The following is a 13,908-nucleotide window of genomic DNA, read 5'->3' on the forward strand; positions in this document are numbered from 1 at the left end:
TATAAACCTATGAAAACTGAAAAACAGGGCTCAGAATTTGGAGATTAACTCTCTTCTGGGCCCGCACGTAATAAATTTGTTCCTCTGCCTCTCCGAGTGCCGTGTGGGGTTTTCTGTCACTCAGAACTCCTAGTTTTCCTGCAACAATGTAGGAAAGGTAGTGGAGCACATTTGCCTGGCATTCAGTCAGTCTCAGCTCTGTTCATTTCTTTGGAAACTTACTTAACCATTAGGACTTCAGTTACCTCCCCTGTAAACAGAGTAAATAAACGCCAACAGCCCTTTTAGCAATACACTGCTACAATTCTGTCCACAGCCTGCTGATATGTAAGAATTAAATGACCTGTACTTTGACATATCTTTTGCAGAGTCAATGGTGCCATTAGCAACTTTGAAGAATTCCAGAAAGCTTTTAACTGTCCACCCAATGCCACGATGAACAGAGGCATGGATTCCTGCCGACTCTGGTAGCTGGATCTCTGGCTTATGCCATCCTGAGAGTGCTGTACAGTGCCATCAGATGCCACACTGAGTACTTCTCTCCTGCTGCTTTAGACCTATATTGCCCAGAGGACTTTCATATTTAATGCATTTTCATTATTTGTGTAGGTGACCTGCTTGAATCTAAACAGTATCTGCTCTCAGTTCTCAAGCTTAAAAAATGGAACACAAGAAACAAACCCAAGTATGTTTCTTTAGAAAACCAAACTAACAAAAATAAATCCCTAGTTTACTTTTGTTAACATGCTATATGCTGAATTGTTGCTGTTGGTGATTTCAGTGTGTTGGTTACAACTAAGTTGTACACACCATTTTAATCTACAACTTTTCAGGGAGCCCAAATAGGAAAGTAGAGTGCATCCATTAAAAATTTCAGTCAATCAAACTTTTAACCCTCAATGACGAAGACGTGTACTTGGATACCTGGGAGGCCTTACTGCTTTGCAGAATGCAGTGCTAGATTTTATGCACAGTCATTAGACAGCATTTTGTAACTCTAATATAGCTAAAATAGAAATATTTTGCTTCTTCATTTTTCAGTGTTTTGATGTAGTGCTTGCCTTCAACTTTGGATCCTTTTGGAATGAAAACTTGCCTCATCGCTTGTGTGTATGGTAGCTGATTGCCCAGTGTGAGTCAGCATGAACAAAGCTAGCAAAAAGGCTACTTGGTAAGGATTTGAGCTTGTCAATTAGATAAAAAAGGATATGTTTCTGCAAGTCCCAGAAGATGTCAAAGCTCCTAGTCATGCAGCAACAAGGAAGCTAGGAGATGAAATCTCTAAAATTTGATAGTCTCTCCGAACCTCAGTGGTTATGTCTGCTGGAAAATCTTCAGGCCAGACACTTTTCTTTAGCCCAATTCCTGTCTACCTTATTGCCCTCAGATACATGCATTCTCCTGTTTCTGAAATGAGCAGTGTTAAGATGGTTTTCTCATTCCCCGTTAGGAGTGTGTGGCTTTCATTTCCGTTTGGTGCAAAGGGACAAAGCACACAAGGAAGCAAAGTGCCCTTCTGTTTGGGCTCAGTGTTCTTTTAAAAAACCTTTTTGAAAAATTTCTTGATTGAAGACATTTTAGAATATATTGATTCAATTTAAAATTCCCTGCATAGTCCAAAGAAATTAAGTTCTACTCTTCAAGTCTTTTAAAGAGTCTGTGAGAAAGAGTAGTGCTATGTTTTTGCTCCTCAGAGCTTTTTTCCTTTTTAGCAAACTCCTCCTCTCTGTCAGTGCATGTGGAGGATAAAATAGTAATGACCATTGTGCATGAAGAGCTGGGAGAGGTGGGCCAATAGGAACATGTCAAAGACGGAATACTACATTCAGGGAGGCACAGGAGGCCGTTTTGAATACTTGGGATCTGCCATCCTTTTTCTTTCTTTAAATATAAACATATATATATATGTGTGTGTGTGTGTGTGTGTGTGTATTTTTTAAGGCATGTGTACCACGTGTTTTTGTAACCATGGGAACTTCTAAAGCGAGAAAAATGGAGAAGCACCATCATGAGGAAAACAATTGCACTGCGTTAGTCAGAGCAGAGTGATTTTCCCCTTGACTTCCTCCTCTCCAAATGGATCACGTTCTGAAGGGCAGCTCCCTTTCTCTCCTCTTAACCATGGCTTAATGTGACCTTAGTTTCTAAAAACAAGCAGCATTAGATCAGGGCTGCTGGAAATTTATATGCCTTTTCCCTGGAAAAATCATTCTGACTTGGTTTAGACATAGAAGATATTCCTTGTTTGATTCCTGTACTTGGGCATTTAAAATAGCTGAGTTTTTTTTGCTTATATGAATAGTATTTTCCTTCTAGATTTCTCTTTAAACTCTGAATAAACATATTCCTGCAGGTCAGGGAAAGTGTTTGGTAAAAACATAGAATTAAGGCTTTGGATATAGAAATTGTTAAGTAGCTTGCTGCTTTAGGAAAACTGCTTGGTGATCAGCTGGGGCCCTTGCAGCTTCTAAATGACATGATTACCTTGTCCTGATTACTTTCAGTTGATGTATCTCAGTTATACTGAAAGTTGGACCTAGGATGGCCATTATTAAAACAAAACAAATAAACCAAAAGCAGCAATACAAAAGCATCACTACTAGCTAGAACAGTTCTCTAGTGGGATTGGATTTCCAAACATGTACTTGTGTTTCAAACTTCAAATTACACACTTCTCCCTTCCCTTCAGTACAGATTGCTAAAAGAAAGAGACACTGCTTAAGTGGTAGAGGGAAGATGGTAAAATGCATTTGGAAGGGAAGGGGAAAAAGTAGGACGAGGCTGGCTCTGAAGAGAAGACAGCATTTTGGCAATCCTTGCTTTGCAGCCCCACTGGAGTTGGGCCATGAAGTTCTACAAAAATAATTATGGTAAATTAAAAGGAAATTAGATATTGGAACTCAGACTAAGGCTGCCATAACATGCTTCTCTGATTCATATACCAGATGTTCTGCCAGTGAAGAATTGTCTGGGCATTGGAAGGAGTTGGGTTTTTGTGAATTTCTACAAGATTAGTAAAGGATATTATATATAAAGTGGTGTTGTCTGGGCTAATCATCATTGCCCAAAGTTTGTTGAGCTTTCCACTGAGTGCCCAGCACTGGCCTTCTAATTCCATTTTTTCTTGTTATAAGATGGACTTAGCCATGACTAATGCAAGCTCAGGATTCATAAACTATCCTGAAGTTTATTCAGTGCCTTTCCTCGATGGAGCTTAAAGCATAGCCCATAAATTTTATCGTATTTAGCCCTGGAGCATCGCTAAGAAGCAACTAGGAGCCATGGCTTGCTAGACAGGATATGCCCATACCAGAAAAGTGGTGAGGTATGAAATAGCTTGTCAAGTATCCCAGACCCAGGAAGGCAGAGCCCCTGTGCTCTGGGCTCCTGACTTTTCAATTAACTTTCATCCCTTAGACTACCCCATTTTTAACTACATTTATTCAGTCAGTGTTTCTATAATCACATAGCATTTGATAGCTTATTCCTTGATAATTTTTTACCAATGCCTCAGTTTCATATTGACTTATGGAAGAATATACGATTATTTCATACCACAACATTCCTGTCACCAGTGGTTTGGAGGAAAGTGTTCTTGGATTATGCATTTTATATCTAACTGTTCATTGTGGGACTTGTTTGGGTGTATTTTCTTCCCCTACTCATGAAACAATGTGAACAATTATTGCAAGGACAATAAAAGTTGTTTGAAGATTTTCTGTTTCTCTCCTTTTTTAAAATATTGAAACCTATTACATCTATTATATATTTAGTCCTGTTTTAGACAGTGATATTTGTCAAAAAGAAAAGACATATGAAGCACTGTATAATTGCTTTTTTGGTTTAGAAAATTGGGATTTGAATGAGGTAACTTTCTCCATAGACAATGAGAGATTTGCAAATTGGTCATTGTTTTTTCTTCCAGAATATAAGTCAGGAGCTGTGGCTTATTGACTTTGCAATAATATTTCTATTGAGGAAAAGGGAGGCCACTGAGGAAATTATCACCCATGATAGGGCTGGTCTTGCAAAAGTGACAGTAAACATTACAGTTCCTATTAAAACAAAGTATCTCTCTGTGCTGCCACCAGTCTTTAACAATCTAGTCAATTTATAGTCATTCAACACACAGTGACTGAGCTAGCTGTATTCAGAGGGATGATATACAACCTCCAGACTTGAGTGAATAGTCCCCTCTAACATGGGAGATGGGTATGTACACTTTTACAATGACCATATGGAGTGGTAAATGTGATGGTATACAATTTCACTGGCTTACGTTTGGAGCACAGAGAAGGAAGTATTCAACTCTCCCCTAGTGACACTGTCAGTGCTCCCTCTGCCCAGATCTCTGGAAATCCACTTGACCATTCCTGGGTGCCCCACATTCACCTTCTGTTTGCTTTTGCTTCAAACTCACTGCGACTCTCTAAGATGGCTGCCCTCATGCTACTGGAGCCTCTTTATCCAGTGCCCTTTCACAGAACTGGAAATGGCATTTGAATGAGGTAACTTTCTCCATAGAGATTTGCAACGTGGTCATTGTTTTTCTTTCCAGAATGTAAGTCAGCAGCTGTGGCATACTGAACTAGAAATGGAAGGCCAGTTTCTTTGCCCGAGCCCAATCCAGAGGCATAGCATAGAATTCATACTAATTTACCAATGCAGAATTTGGGGTTAGGCTGGCAGGGAGAGTCCCCTGTTAATGATTTTAAATATTTCTGGCACTGATATGTTCTAAGATCTGGAAAAGTACTTGTTTCCAGGGTCTAGGCCAACCTTTTGTGTAGTCAGTGTGGTATAGCATCATAGAGTGGATCTAGACATCAGAGGTGATGCAGAGCTGGTGGGTAATAAGTGGCTGAGTATGGCCTGCTGGTGCACCCCTTGATTTTACTCTAGTTTTCTGAGCTGATCCTTGGAGTAAGAATTTTCTGTGTAGGGTAATGTTAGAAGACGAGATGTATAGAGATAACACAGTTTATGAGTGATCTCTGGGAAAAGAACAGGAAGGAGAGGCTCTGGAGGAATGGAGGCATGAAGGCTAGATTCTCTCTTGCTATGGTCTATATGATAGGCTTCGTAAGATTTAAAGATCTTATAGCTTTATAAGATCTAAAAGGTTTTTCAGTGATCTTGCCAGAAAGAAACCCTCTCCAAAGCATTGCACTATTTATATACAGCCCATTGGATCTCTAAGGATCACCAGAATTATCAGCGAAAAATATATCAGATGGCTCAAGGGCTACTGAGAGGCATTTTTCTATGGCTTGATAGTAAAACTCCTAGAAATGATTCCTGTTTCTACAATGAAGTGTTCCTTTGGAGTCAATGATAACATGCAAAACTTACAAATTCATGCAGGGGACAACCTGAAGTTCTTAAAAAAGAAGCCTAGAAATGCCTTCTGTATTGTGGGGATAACAATGATCGATCTTTAGCCAAGAGACTCCTGGAATTTTGTCTTTGGACAAGCCTCTTTGACAGATGGTATGGGGATATTTAGCTTTGCCAGGTATGGCAATGGTTTTTATAGCTCACACTATGAAGGCAAGGCAAAGCAGCTCCGGAAAACATCTTTGAGTGACTATTCAGTCTTTGATAACTATTATATTCCTGAAATCACCAGCATTTTGCTGCTTCGATCCTGTGAGACTTTAACCCATGAGACTGGACACATATTTGGACTGTGACACTGCCAGTGGCTCTCATGCCATTAGCAAGGCTCCAACCACTTGGAAGAAGCTGCCCACCGCCCTCTAAACCTCTGCCCCATCTGTTTACACAAGTTGCAGTGTGCTATCGGCTTCAGCATTGTAGAAAGATCAAAGCGCGGCTGAGCTGGATTGATGATGAATCTGTTGACATAGCTGGAGAAACACCGAAACATAGTCATGAGGATGATGAGCATTTGCCAAAACCTGTGGAAGCCTTTAAGGAATGGAGAGAGTGGATAATAAAATGCCTTGCTATTCTCCAAAAATAAGGACCTTCAAATAGGAGTAATTAAAATCAAATGCCTGGACTTCTTTTTTTCACCTGAAGCCAGTGCAGGGTATTGTGACTTGCCTATGAGGGATTAAAAAGTGGCAAGCATGGAGTGGGAGAAGGGGAGGCAAGGCGCTGGCTTCTGGTGACTCAAACTACTGTGACCTGGTGAGTAGCATTTTGGTATGGGGGCGGGGCGCAGGGGGAGGAGGGAGACTCCCATCCAGGCCAAGGTCAGCAGAGGCCTGCTGCGCGGCAGGTGCCCGCCAGCCCTAATGGGTGCAGGCCACACGTGCAAGAACAAAGCCACACACAGTCACACCTGAATCGGGAGGTCAGAGCCAGCCGCGAAGGTCCCGCTTACTTTTTGGTCTTTGGTGATGGCCCAGACCACGTGCACTCCCACCAAGACATGCATGATTCCAATTTCAGGCACGGGAGGCTCCGCTAAGGACCAGTAACTTCCTTTGAGGTTGTTCTTCTCAATTCCCTGGCGAACCAGGGCCTGCCACTCCCAGAGGGTGACCCACAGGAGATCATGGTACCCACAGCTTAGGTGTTTAGATGTATAACTAAGTGACCTTGGTCAAAATTTGAAGGAGGCTAATTAGGCTTAAAGTGATTGCGTGTCTCTCAGTTCACTTGCTTGCTTTATTAATGAAGACTACATTAGCTGCTGAAACAGATAATCTCAATGGCTTAACCCAATTTGAGCTTATTTCTTATTTTCATTACACACAATTTGGTGGGTGATTCAGGAGCAGAGGCTCCTTGCATATTGTGATTCAGCCATATTCAATACATGGTCAGGCGCCCATCCTCATCTGCGAGGAGCGGGTGGAGGGCAAAAGGCCATGGAAGACATTGAGGGGAAGGTTTGGGTCCTGCAAGTTGTTTACATGATTTTCACTCAGTCCTGCGGTCAAACTTCACTGGAGTCTAGCGGTGTGCTAGACAGGAGTCTAGCTGTGTGCCCAGAAAAGTGGAAGTGGGTCTGGCTCTCTGCTAGCAATGTCAGCCACACTTTCTGAAGTGAAATACAGGCCTGGAACTTTGAGCTCTTCTGAATTTAGAAAATCACTTTTGAGCACAGCACAGTGAAAATTTAGCATGCCATCGGTAGCCTGCAGTTTATTCTGTAGGAGTCTTTTTAATTAACAGTTTAATTGGATAATTTAATCCCCTTTAGGATTGGAGATATGAAAATGAAAATGAGATACTCCCTGTGATCTGACAATACTGTGCTTTAATAAACCCACCAAAGTGAGCCCGGAAATGAGCACCACAAAAGTATTACCATAATTTGTGATCTATAATTTCAATTATTCCTGAATGGTTTAGATACATCTTTCATTTAAATGTGTATTTTGTTTTGTTAATTGCCTCAATTAGGAAGGTAACTCAATAAAAGATTCTCTGGCTTGATTGTGGATTTACAATATATTCTAAGCTTTTAAACTATATCCCATACGATGTTGAATAAAATATCCTATGAAATAAAATATTGTGCAAGGAAGAAAAGTGTGATATTTTCCAGCATTTTTAGAGAATTTATGTATGTGTATATATATGTGTGTGTGTGTGTGTATCTACTTCTTCATTGACTATGTGATGAAAAATGCACTCATCATATTCTTGTTTTATGCTTTTCCACTTGAAAGATAAATAAGTAGATTCTTGGAGTCCAAGAAATGATGATGGGTGTCCATGTAGAAGCCCCAGAAGTACTGTTCTAGTTAACTCTGGCTTATGTCTCCACCTTACAGAGAAAGGAAAAACTAATGATTAAGTTAAAATCTCCAATGTGGAAGCTACCTAAAATATTGAATATCATTTATGCTGCAAGTTTGGATGAAATGTCTGCAAATGTCCTAGAAAAAGAGAGAAGTACAGCTTTCCATTTAAAAGTACACTCTGTTCATTTCCAAGTTGATTTAGAAGTCAGTGGATTTAATGTCCTGACCGCAGTTAGACAAGCCTCCCACTCCTATGAGGTCTGATGAATGGCAAAATAGCCCAGAGCTTATTTGTTCCAAAATTGATTAGATTTTCAATTGGTGGTTGTAAATGATTTTTTTCACCTAATGTAATAATAATCATAATGAAAATGGCTTCCATTTGTGGACACTCACTATGTCCTGGGGCCTCTGATAGGCCCTTGCACACATTAAGGCAAACCCTCACAACAGTCTTGCCAATCATGGTTCCCAATTCCCAAGTGAGGAATATTTACGTGGCTTGCCAAGACCATGTTAGTAATTGGAAGAAACAGAAATGAAGTTAGTGTTAGCTAACTCCAGAGCCCATTCTGTAATGCTCTACTGGGCATATGAAGCAAAGTTCACAACCTGATGTTGCCCTGTGACTTACTGAAGAGTTCAGGTTCTTCTATAGTCATCTGCTTGAACAAAATGCAAAGAGTCAGTTTACAGGAATGTGTACTTGATAGTACTTTCGTCTTGAGTTCCTCAGAAAGCTCTTCAGAACCCGCACTGATAATGTTCACTACCATCTACTGAGCATGTACCACATGTCAAGCAGGTACTACATGCCTGACTTATATTATCTAATTTAACCATCACAGGAATAACACAGGTACCTATTATTATTCCCCCATTTTACAGAAAAGGGCACTGAGGTTTAGAGAAGTTACTGACTTGTACATGACCATTTAGCTAGCCAGCAGCAGAGCCAGGTTTGAAATCCATTTTGCCTAAGTGCCCGCTTAAACAAATGTATAGCTCTCATGGCCCTCAGTCCTGGATTTACAGTCCTGGCTTGATTTCAGATATTTTTTGCACATTCAAAAATTTCCCCATATGCTTCATATGCTTTTTATGAAATTTAATTCCTTTCAATACTGATTGTTCAATAACCAACTAAATAATATGTATTTATGTAGTATATGGGGGACTTGAGTCAAATGAAATGTACCCCCCCCCCCACTAAGTAATTTGAGCAGTTTAGGACACTTGCAATTTTATCTTACATTTGATCTGATATTGCACCTGCACCCTTTGTTTTAGGATATAGATGAAAATGCAAACTACCAATTCTTGTACTATCTTGAAATTTTATGCAATTAATTTTCAAATGCACATCAGGTGTGGGAAGTTAAGCATTTGGAGGAGGAAGAGATAGTTGTAGGTAACAGTGGTCTGGAAAGGATTCGGGGTGCAGAGCGGTGTGGACTTGGGCCATGAAGGATGGTGTGTTTGTAGGCCTGGGAGATAAGGCTGGGATGATTCATTTTATAGGCCTTAAGGCACCTGAAGACTTTTGCCCTCCATGGAATGGTGCTGATGGAGATGGATAGAGAGATTGGTTTCTAGATGCCCTCATTCTTTGGGTATTTAAGAGATGAAAGGGATCTGGAGCTAGACATGTACAATTAAGAATAATTTACATAGAATCTGAGTTATCCAAAAGTCCAAAAGGATAATTTCTCCTTGAAGGCTAGAGGAGTATACAGGGTCAGGGATTAAAGCTTAGGGAATGCTCAGGTATAAGGTGGGCAAAAGACAAGGAGCCAATAGAAGAAACAGAACTAGCATATTAGAGCAGCAGGAGAAGATCTAGGAGAGTATCAAGCCCTGGATGCTAAGAGAGTTCTAGAGAAAAAGGGGATTGACAACAGTCGCAAAATCGCAGAGAGGTCAAGAAGAATGAACTGAAAATGGACATGGAAGTGACCATTACAAATGCAATGGCTTGAGGTTGGAGCAGGTTGAATTAAGAGATGGGAGTTAAGGAGAGAGTGGATGGTGAGGAAGTAGAGGCAGGAAACAATAGTACTAATTTGAGAAAGTTTGGGACAGGAGAGAAGAGAGAAAGAAGATGGAAGGTTGAAGAATGAGAGAGCAGGAGGGAGAGAAAGTGAGAGCGAGATAGTGAGAGGGAGAGGAAGAGAGATTGAAGCAGTGGAAGAGGGAATAATGGGGATAATTAGGGAGAAAGAGACATTGAGAGAGGATGGGAGCAGGAAGAGTTAAGTGAGGTAAACTTTGGAAAGGACCTGAGGCTCTTGCTATGAAAGGGAAATGAAGATTCAAATATTGAGGAGGGATCTAAATTGAGGAAGTTCTGGTACCGTGGCTTCTTTCAGTGAAGTGGGAGAGAGATCACGTGAGACTGCGGAATGTAGCCGTGGTTTGAGACTTGAGCAGATGTTCTGACCATAAGCCTTGGAATCAGGTATGGGTGCAAAAAGAATTATGAGATTCTGCTGAGATTGCAAACCACAATGAAGGCAAACCAGAGCAGTAAAGAGGAGGGAAGTTGTAGGAGACTCTGACCTTCTGTGTACGCAAAAAGTGAATTTTTGATTCCCAACCACCCCCAGCTCTCCTCCCCTAATCTTTCCCATCTCAGGAAATAGCATCTCTTCACCCAGTCAGACCCAAATTTAGAGACATTCCTTAGCTTAATTTTTTTATTACAAAAATTTCACACACAGAAGAGGGAATACACACTAAACATTATTCCAATTCAACAGCTATCAAGAGTTTAACATACTTGGTGCATTTATCCCTGTTTTCTTCTCCCCTCTGAAGTATTTTAAAGCAAATACTAGGTACCATATCATTTCACCCTTACATAATTCAGTATGCATCTCATCAAAGTATGGACATTTCCTTAGAGAGCCACAATGTCATTATCACACCTAACAGAATTAACCTTGGTATCATCTAATACTGAGCTCATAATCAAAATTCCCATTTGTATCAAAGAACACCTTTTGTTACAGTTGGTTTACTCAAATCAGCATTCCAAACAAGGTTCACATGTGTACCTTTGTTTGTTAGGTCTCTTAAATCTCAATCTGGAAGATTTCCCATTCCTTTCCCACCCTACCTCACCCGGCACAAACACACACACACCTGCCTTTAAAAAAAATCAAGCAGAAACCGTGAATGTTCCACATTCTGAAAATGTGTGTTTGCTTCCTTTGGTGACAGTTAACTTGGTTCTTTATCCTGTCTATTTTCTGTAAGTGGAAATCACTCTAGAGTTTTACTCGAATCAGGTTAAAAAATACTTGATTTTGGAAAAATACTTATGTTGTGTCCTTTACTTTGCACCACACCATGAGGTCCTACTTTTAGTGACAATCAAATTGATTGGTGGGTTCAGGTCATGACAGCCTGATCTCCCTAGCATAAAGTTCCCCATCCGCCTTTTATTTAACAGTTTCATCCATTGATGATTATTGCCCATCTGAACTATCCATGGTATTCTGAAATGTCATGATGATGTCCACTGGTGAAAATCTACTTTTATTGATTGTGTTGGACACTAGATAGGCCCTTGCTATCTTGCAAGGTCCTTATTCTATCTGGGCAATTTTCTTGTATCTTTGATTAATTCCTCCCCTCCATTTTTCTCTGTTCTCTCTCTAACTCTTGTCACTTGGTGATTGAATTTCTAGGTTAATCCTCTAATCTTCTCATTTTGTCTGTTATTTTCAGCAATTTTTAAAATTTCAGTTCTATTTTTTGAAAAGTCTCCTTGATTTCATTGTCCAATTTTTCTTTTGAATTTCTTCTTTTTTTGACCATTGTATTTTTAATTTGCAAGACCTTTTTTCATTCTCTTTTCTGGCATTTGGTTTTGTTTTATGGATGCGCTATCTTAATCTATGAAGCCTAAAATATCATTTGTTTAGAAAATTTCTTCTGGTCCCTGCATTGATTCTGTTTACTCTGGATACCTTTTCTCTGTTCTGTCTCTTTTGCTTTTGTTTTGTAACCCTTTGTTATATCTTCATTTCTAAAAGTGAGGTATTAAAAAGTTATGGAAGTTCTGTTTGTGTGTTGGGGTTGGCCCTATTAAGCAAGCAAGCTGGAACCTCAAAAAGTCAATACTTCTAGGCTTACGTTTAGGGATTCTTCAGTTTTCCAGAGATGGTCCAGTCTCCTATCTGGGAGCTGCAGTTGCAGGCAAGAGGCTGGCATCACCCTAGTTCAGTTTGTAGACTTCCACTAAATCTACCTCTGTTCGGCTCTGTGATTGCTAGTGCCAGTCTGTGGAAAACAGAATGGCTCCAGGTCACGTTCTCCAGTGAACAAAACCTTTGTGACCGAGCCTATGGGCTACTGAGTGCTATAACTTCTGTTTCAAGCAATTACCCTGTTTTTTATTTATTGTTACCTAGAGCTTCCAAGTCCAGAGGCCTCTGGTATTCCACGGGGTACCTCATCTTGCTTCTTGTAGGAGTCCCTTTGTTGTGTCCATGTGAGCTTATACCTGTTTTTATATTTTTAGTATCCTTTTTGTGGGAGGGAGAAAAGATGAGATGTCTGAGTCCCTCATTTTTAATTGGAAGTCCACATTTTTTAATTTTTATTTTTTTATTTCTTTTTTTAAATATTACATTCAAAAAATATGAGGTCCTATATACCCCCCACCCCCCTCACCCCACTACTCCCCCCATAGCAACATTCTCCTCCATCATCATGACACACTCATTGCATTTGGGGAATACATCTCTGAGCATCGCTGTACCTCATGGTCAATGATCCACATCATAGCCCACACTCTCCCACGTTCCATCCAGTAGGCCATGGGAGGACCTACAATGTCCAGTAATTGTCCCTGCAGCACCACCCAGGACAACTCCAAGTCCCGAAAACGCCTCCACATCTCATCTCTTCCTCCCATTCCCCACACCCAGCAGCCATCATGGCCACTTTCTCCACACCAGTGCCACATTTTCTTCGATTACTAATCACAATAGTTCATGAATAGAATATCAGTAAGTCCACTCTAATCCATATTCTATTTCTCCATCCTGTGGACCTTGGATTGGTTGTGTCCATTCCACATCTATGTCAAGAGGGGGCTTATATTTCACATGGATGCTGGATGCAATCCTCCTGCTTTCAGTTGTAGGCACTCTTGGTTCCATGGCGTGGTGGTTGACCTTCGTCAACTCCGTGTTAGCTGAGTGGGATAAGTCCAATAAACCAGAGTGTAGGAGCTGAAGTCTGTTGAGGCTCAAGGCCTGGCTATCATATGGTCAGTCCAGAGAGTCAGATCCCCTGGGTATATATTAAACCCCAGCACCAACTACAATTCTGGTAAAGTAACAGATAAAGGTTCCTGCCCTTACAGAACTTATACTCTAGATGACAGACAATAAAACAAATAAGTGAAATGCAGGATCTATTAGATGGTCATGATTGTTATGGAAAAAAAAGAGAGGGGGAAAAGATATGCCCAGAGCAGGCGTGTTGCGAATTTAAAGAGGATGGCCAGGGAAGACTTCGCTGAGAAGGTGCCATTGAGCCAAGATCAGATCTGGGAGCAGAGCCCTCTAGGCAGAGGCAGGAGTGAGGACAAAGCTCTGAAGTTGGGAATACCTTAGGCTGTTTGAGGAATAGCAAAGGGACTCCCGTGGCTGGAGCAGAGTGAGCGAGGATGTGTGTAGAACGAGGTGATGTCAGAATGAAAACTAGTCTCCAGACCCTTCTGGGTCATGTAGAGCATGATAACGATTCTTGTTTTCACTCTGCCAGATGGGAAGCTATCGGAGAGTCTTGAGACAAAAAGGGACAAGATCTGACTCCTGATTTCCTGGATGACTCTGGCTGTGTTGAGAACAGTCTGTGGATGAGCATGGGAAAGTGCAGTTAGGACCAGTTAGGAAACTGCCACGACCATCCAGGTGAGAGTTGCTGCTGCCTGTGTTCAGGAGAGTAGCAGTGGAGGTAGTGAATAAATGAACAATGACCAAAGGTAAGAAAGAAACTCCTCCATTAGCCTGCTGTCTTCACATTTCCAACTACTTCTTCTGTATTTGTTTTTTTCCATGTTGCTACCTAGATCCATGTATCATGAGAAGGTATAATTTTAGTCAGAGCATAATATGATGTTGGATAATTTTTTTCCCATTTATTTGTATTGGTGTTTCATAGCTAT

The 13,908-nt window shown here is 40.7% G+C and overlaps 1 protein-coding gene and 1 pseudogene across 2 annotated transcripts in view; both read left to right on the plus strand.

The window, feature by feature from the left end:
• PHEX (phosphate regulating endopeptidase X-linked) overlaps positions 1–3,714 on the plus strand; it is a 241,879-nt gene extending 238,165 nt beyond the window's left edge. For both annotated transcript variants that reach the window (XM_004450363.4, XM_071213373.1), the window contains exon 22: positions 369–3,714. In XM_004450363.4, coding sequence (XP_004450420.1) covers positions 369–471 — 103 coding nt within the window. In that variant the 3' untranslated portion in view covers positions 472–3,714. The remainder of the gene's footprint in view (positions 1–368) is intronic.
• On the plus strand, positions 1,143–6,020 carry LOC101416915 (archaemetzincin-2-like; annotated as a pseudogene).
• Positions 6,021–13,908: the final 7,888 nt, after the last annotated feature.

Source organism: Dasypus novemcinctus, chromosome X, assembly GCF_030445035.2.
Source record: "Dasypus novemcinctus isolate mDasNov1 chromosome X, mDasNov1.1.hap2, whole genome shotgun sequence".
In the NCBI taxonomy this organism is placed as follows: domain Eukaryota; kingdom Metazoa; phylum Chordata; class Mammalia; order Cingulata; family Dasypodidae; genus Dasypus; species Dasypus novemcinctus.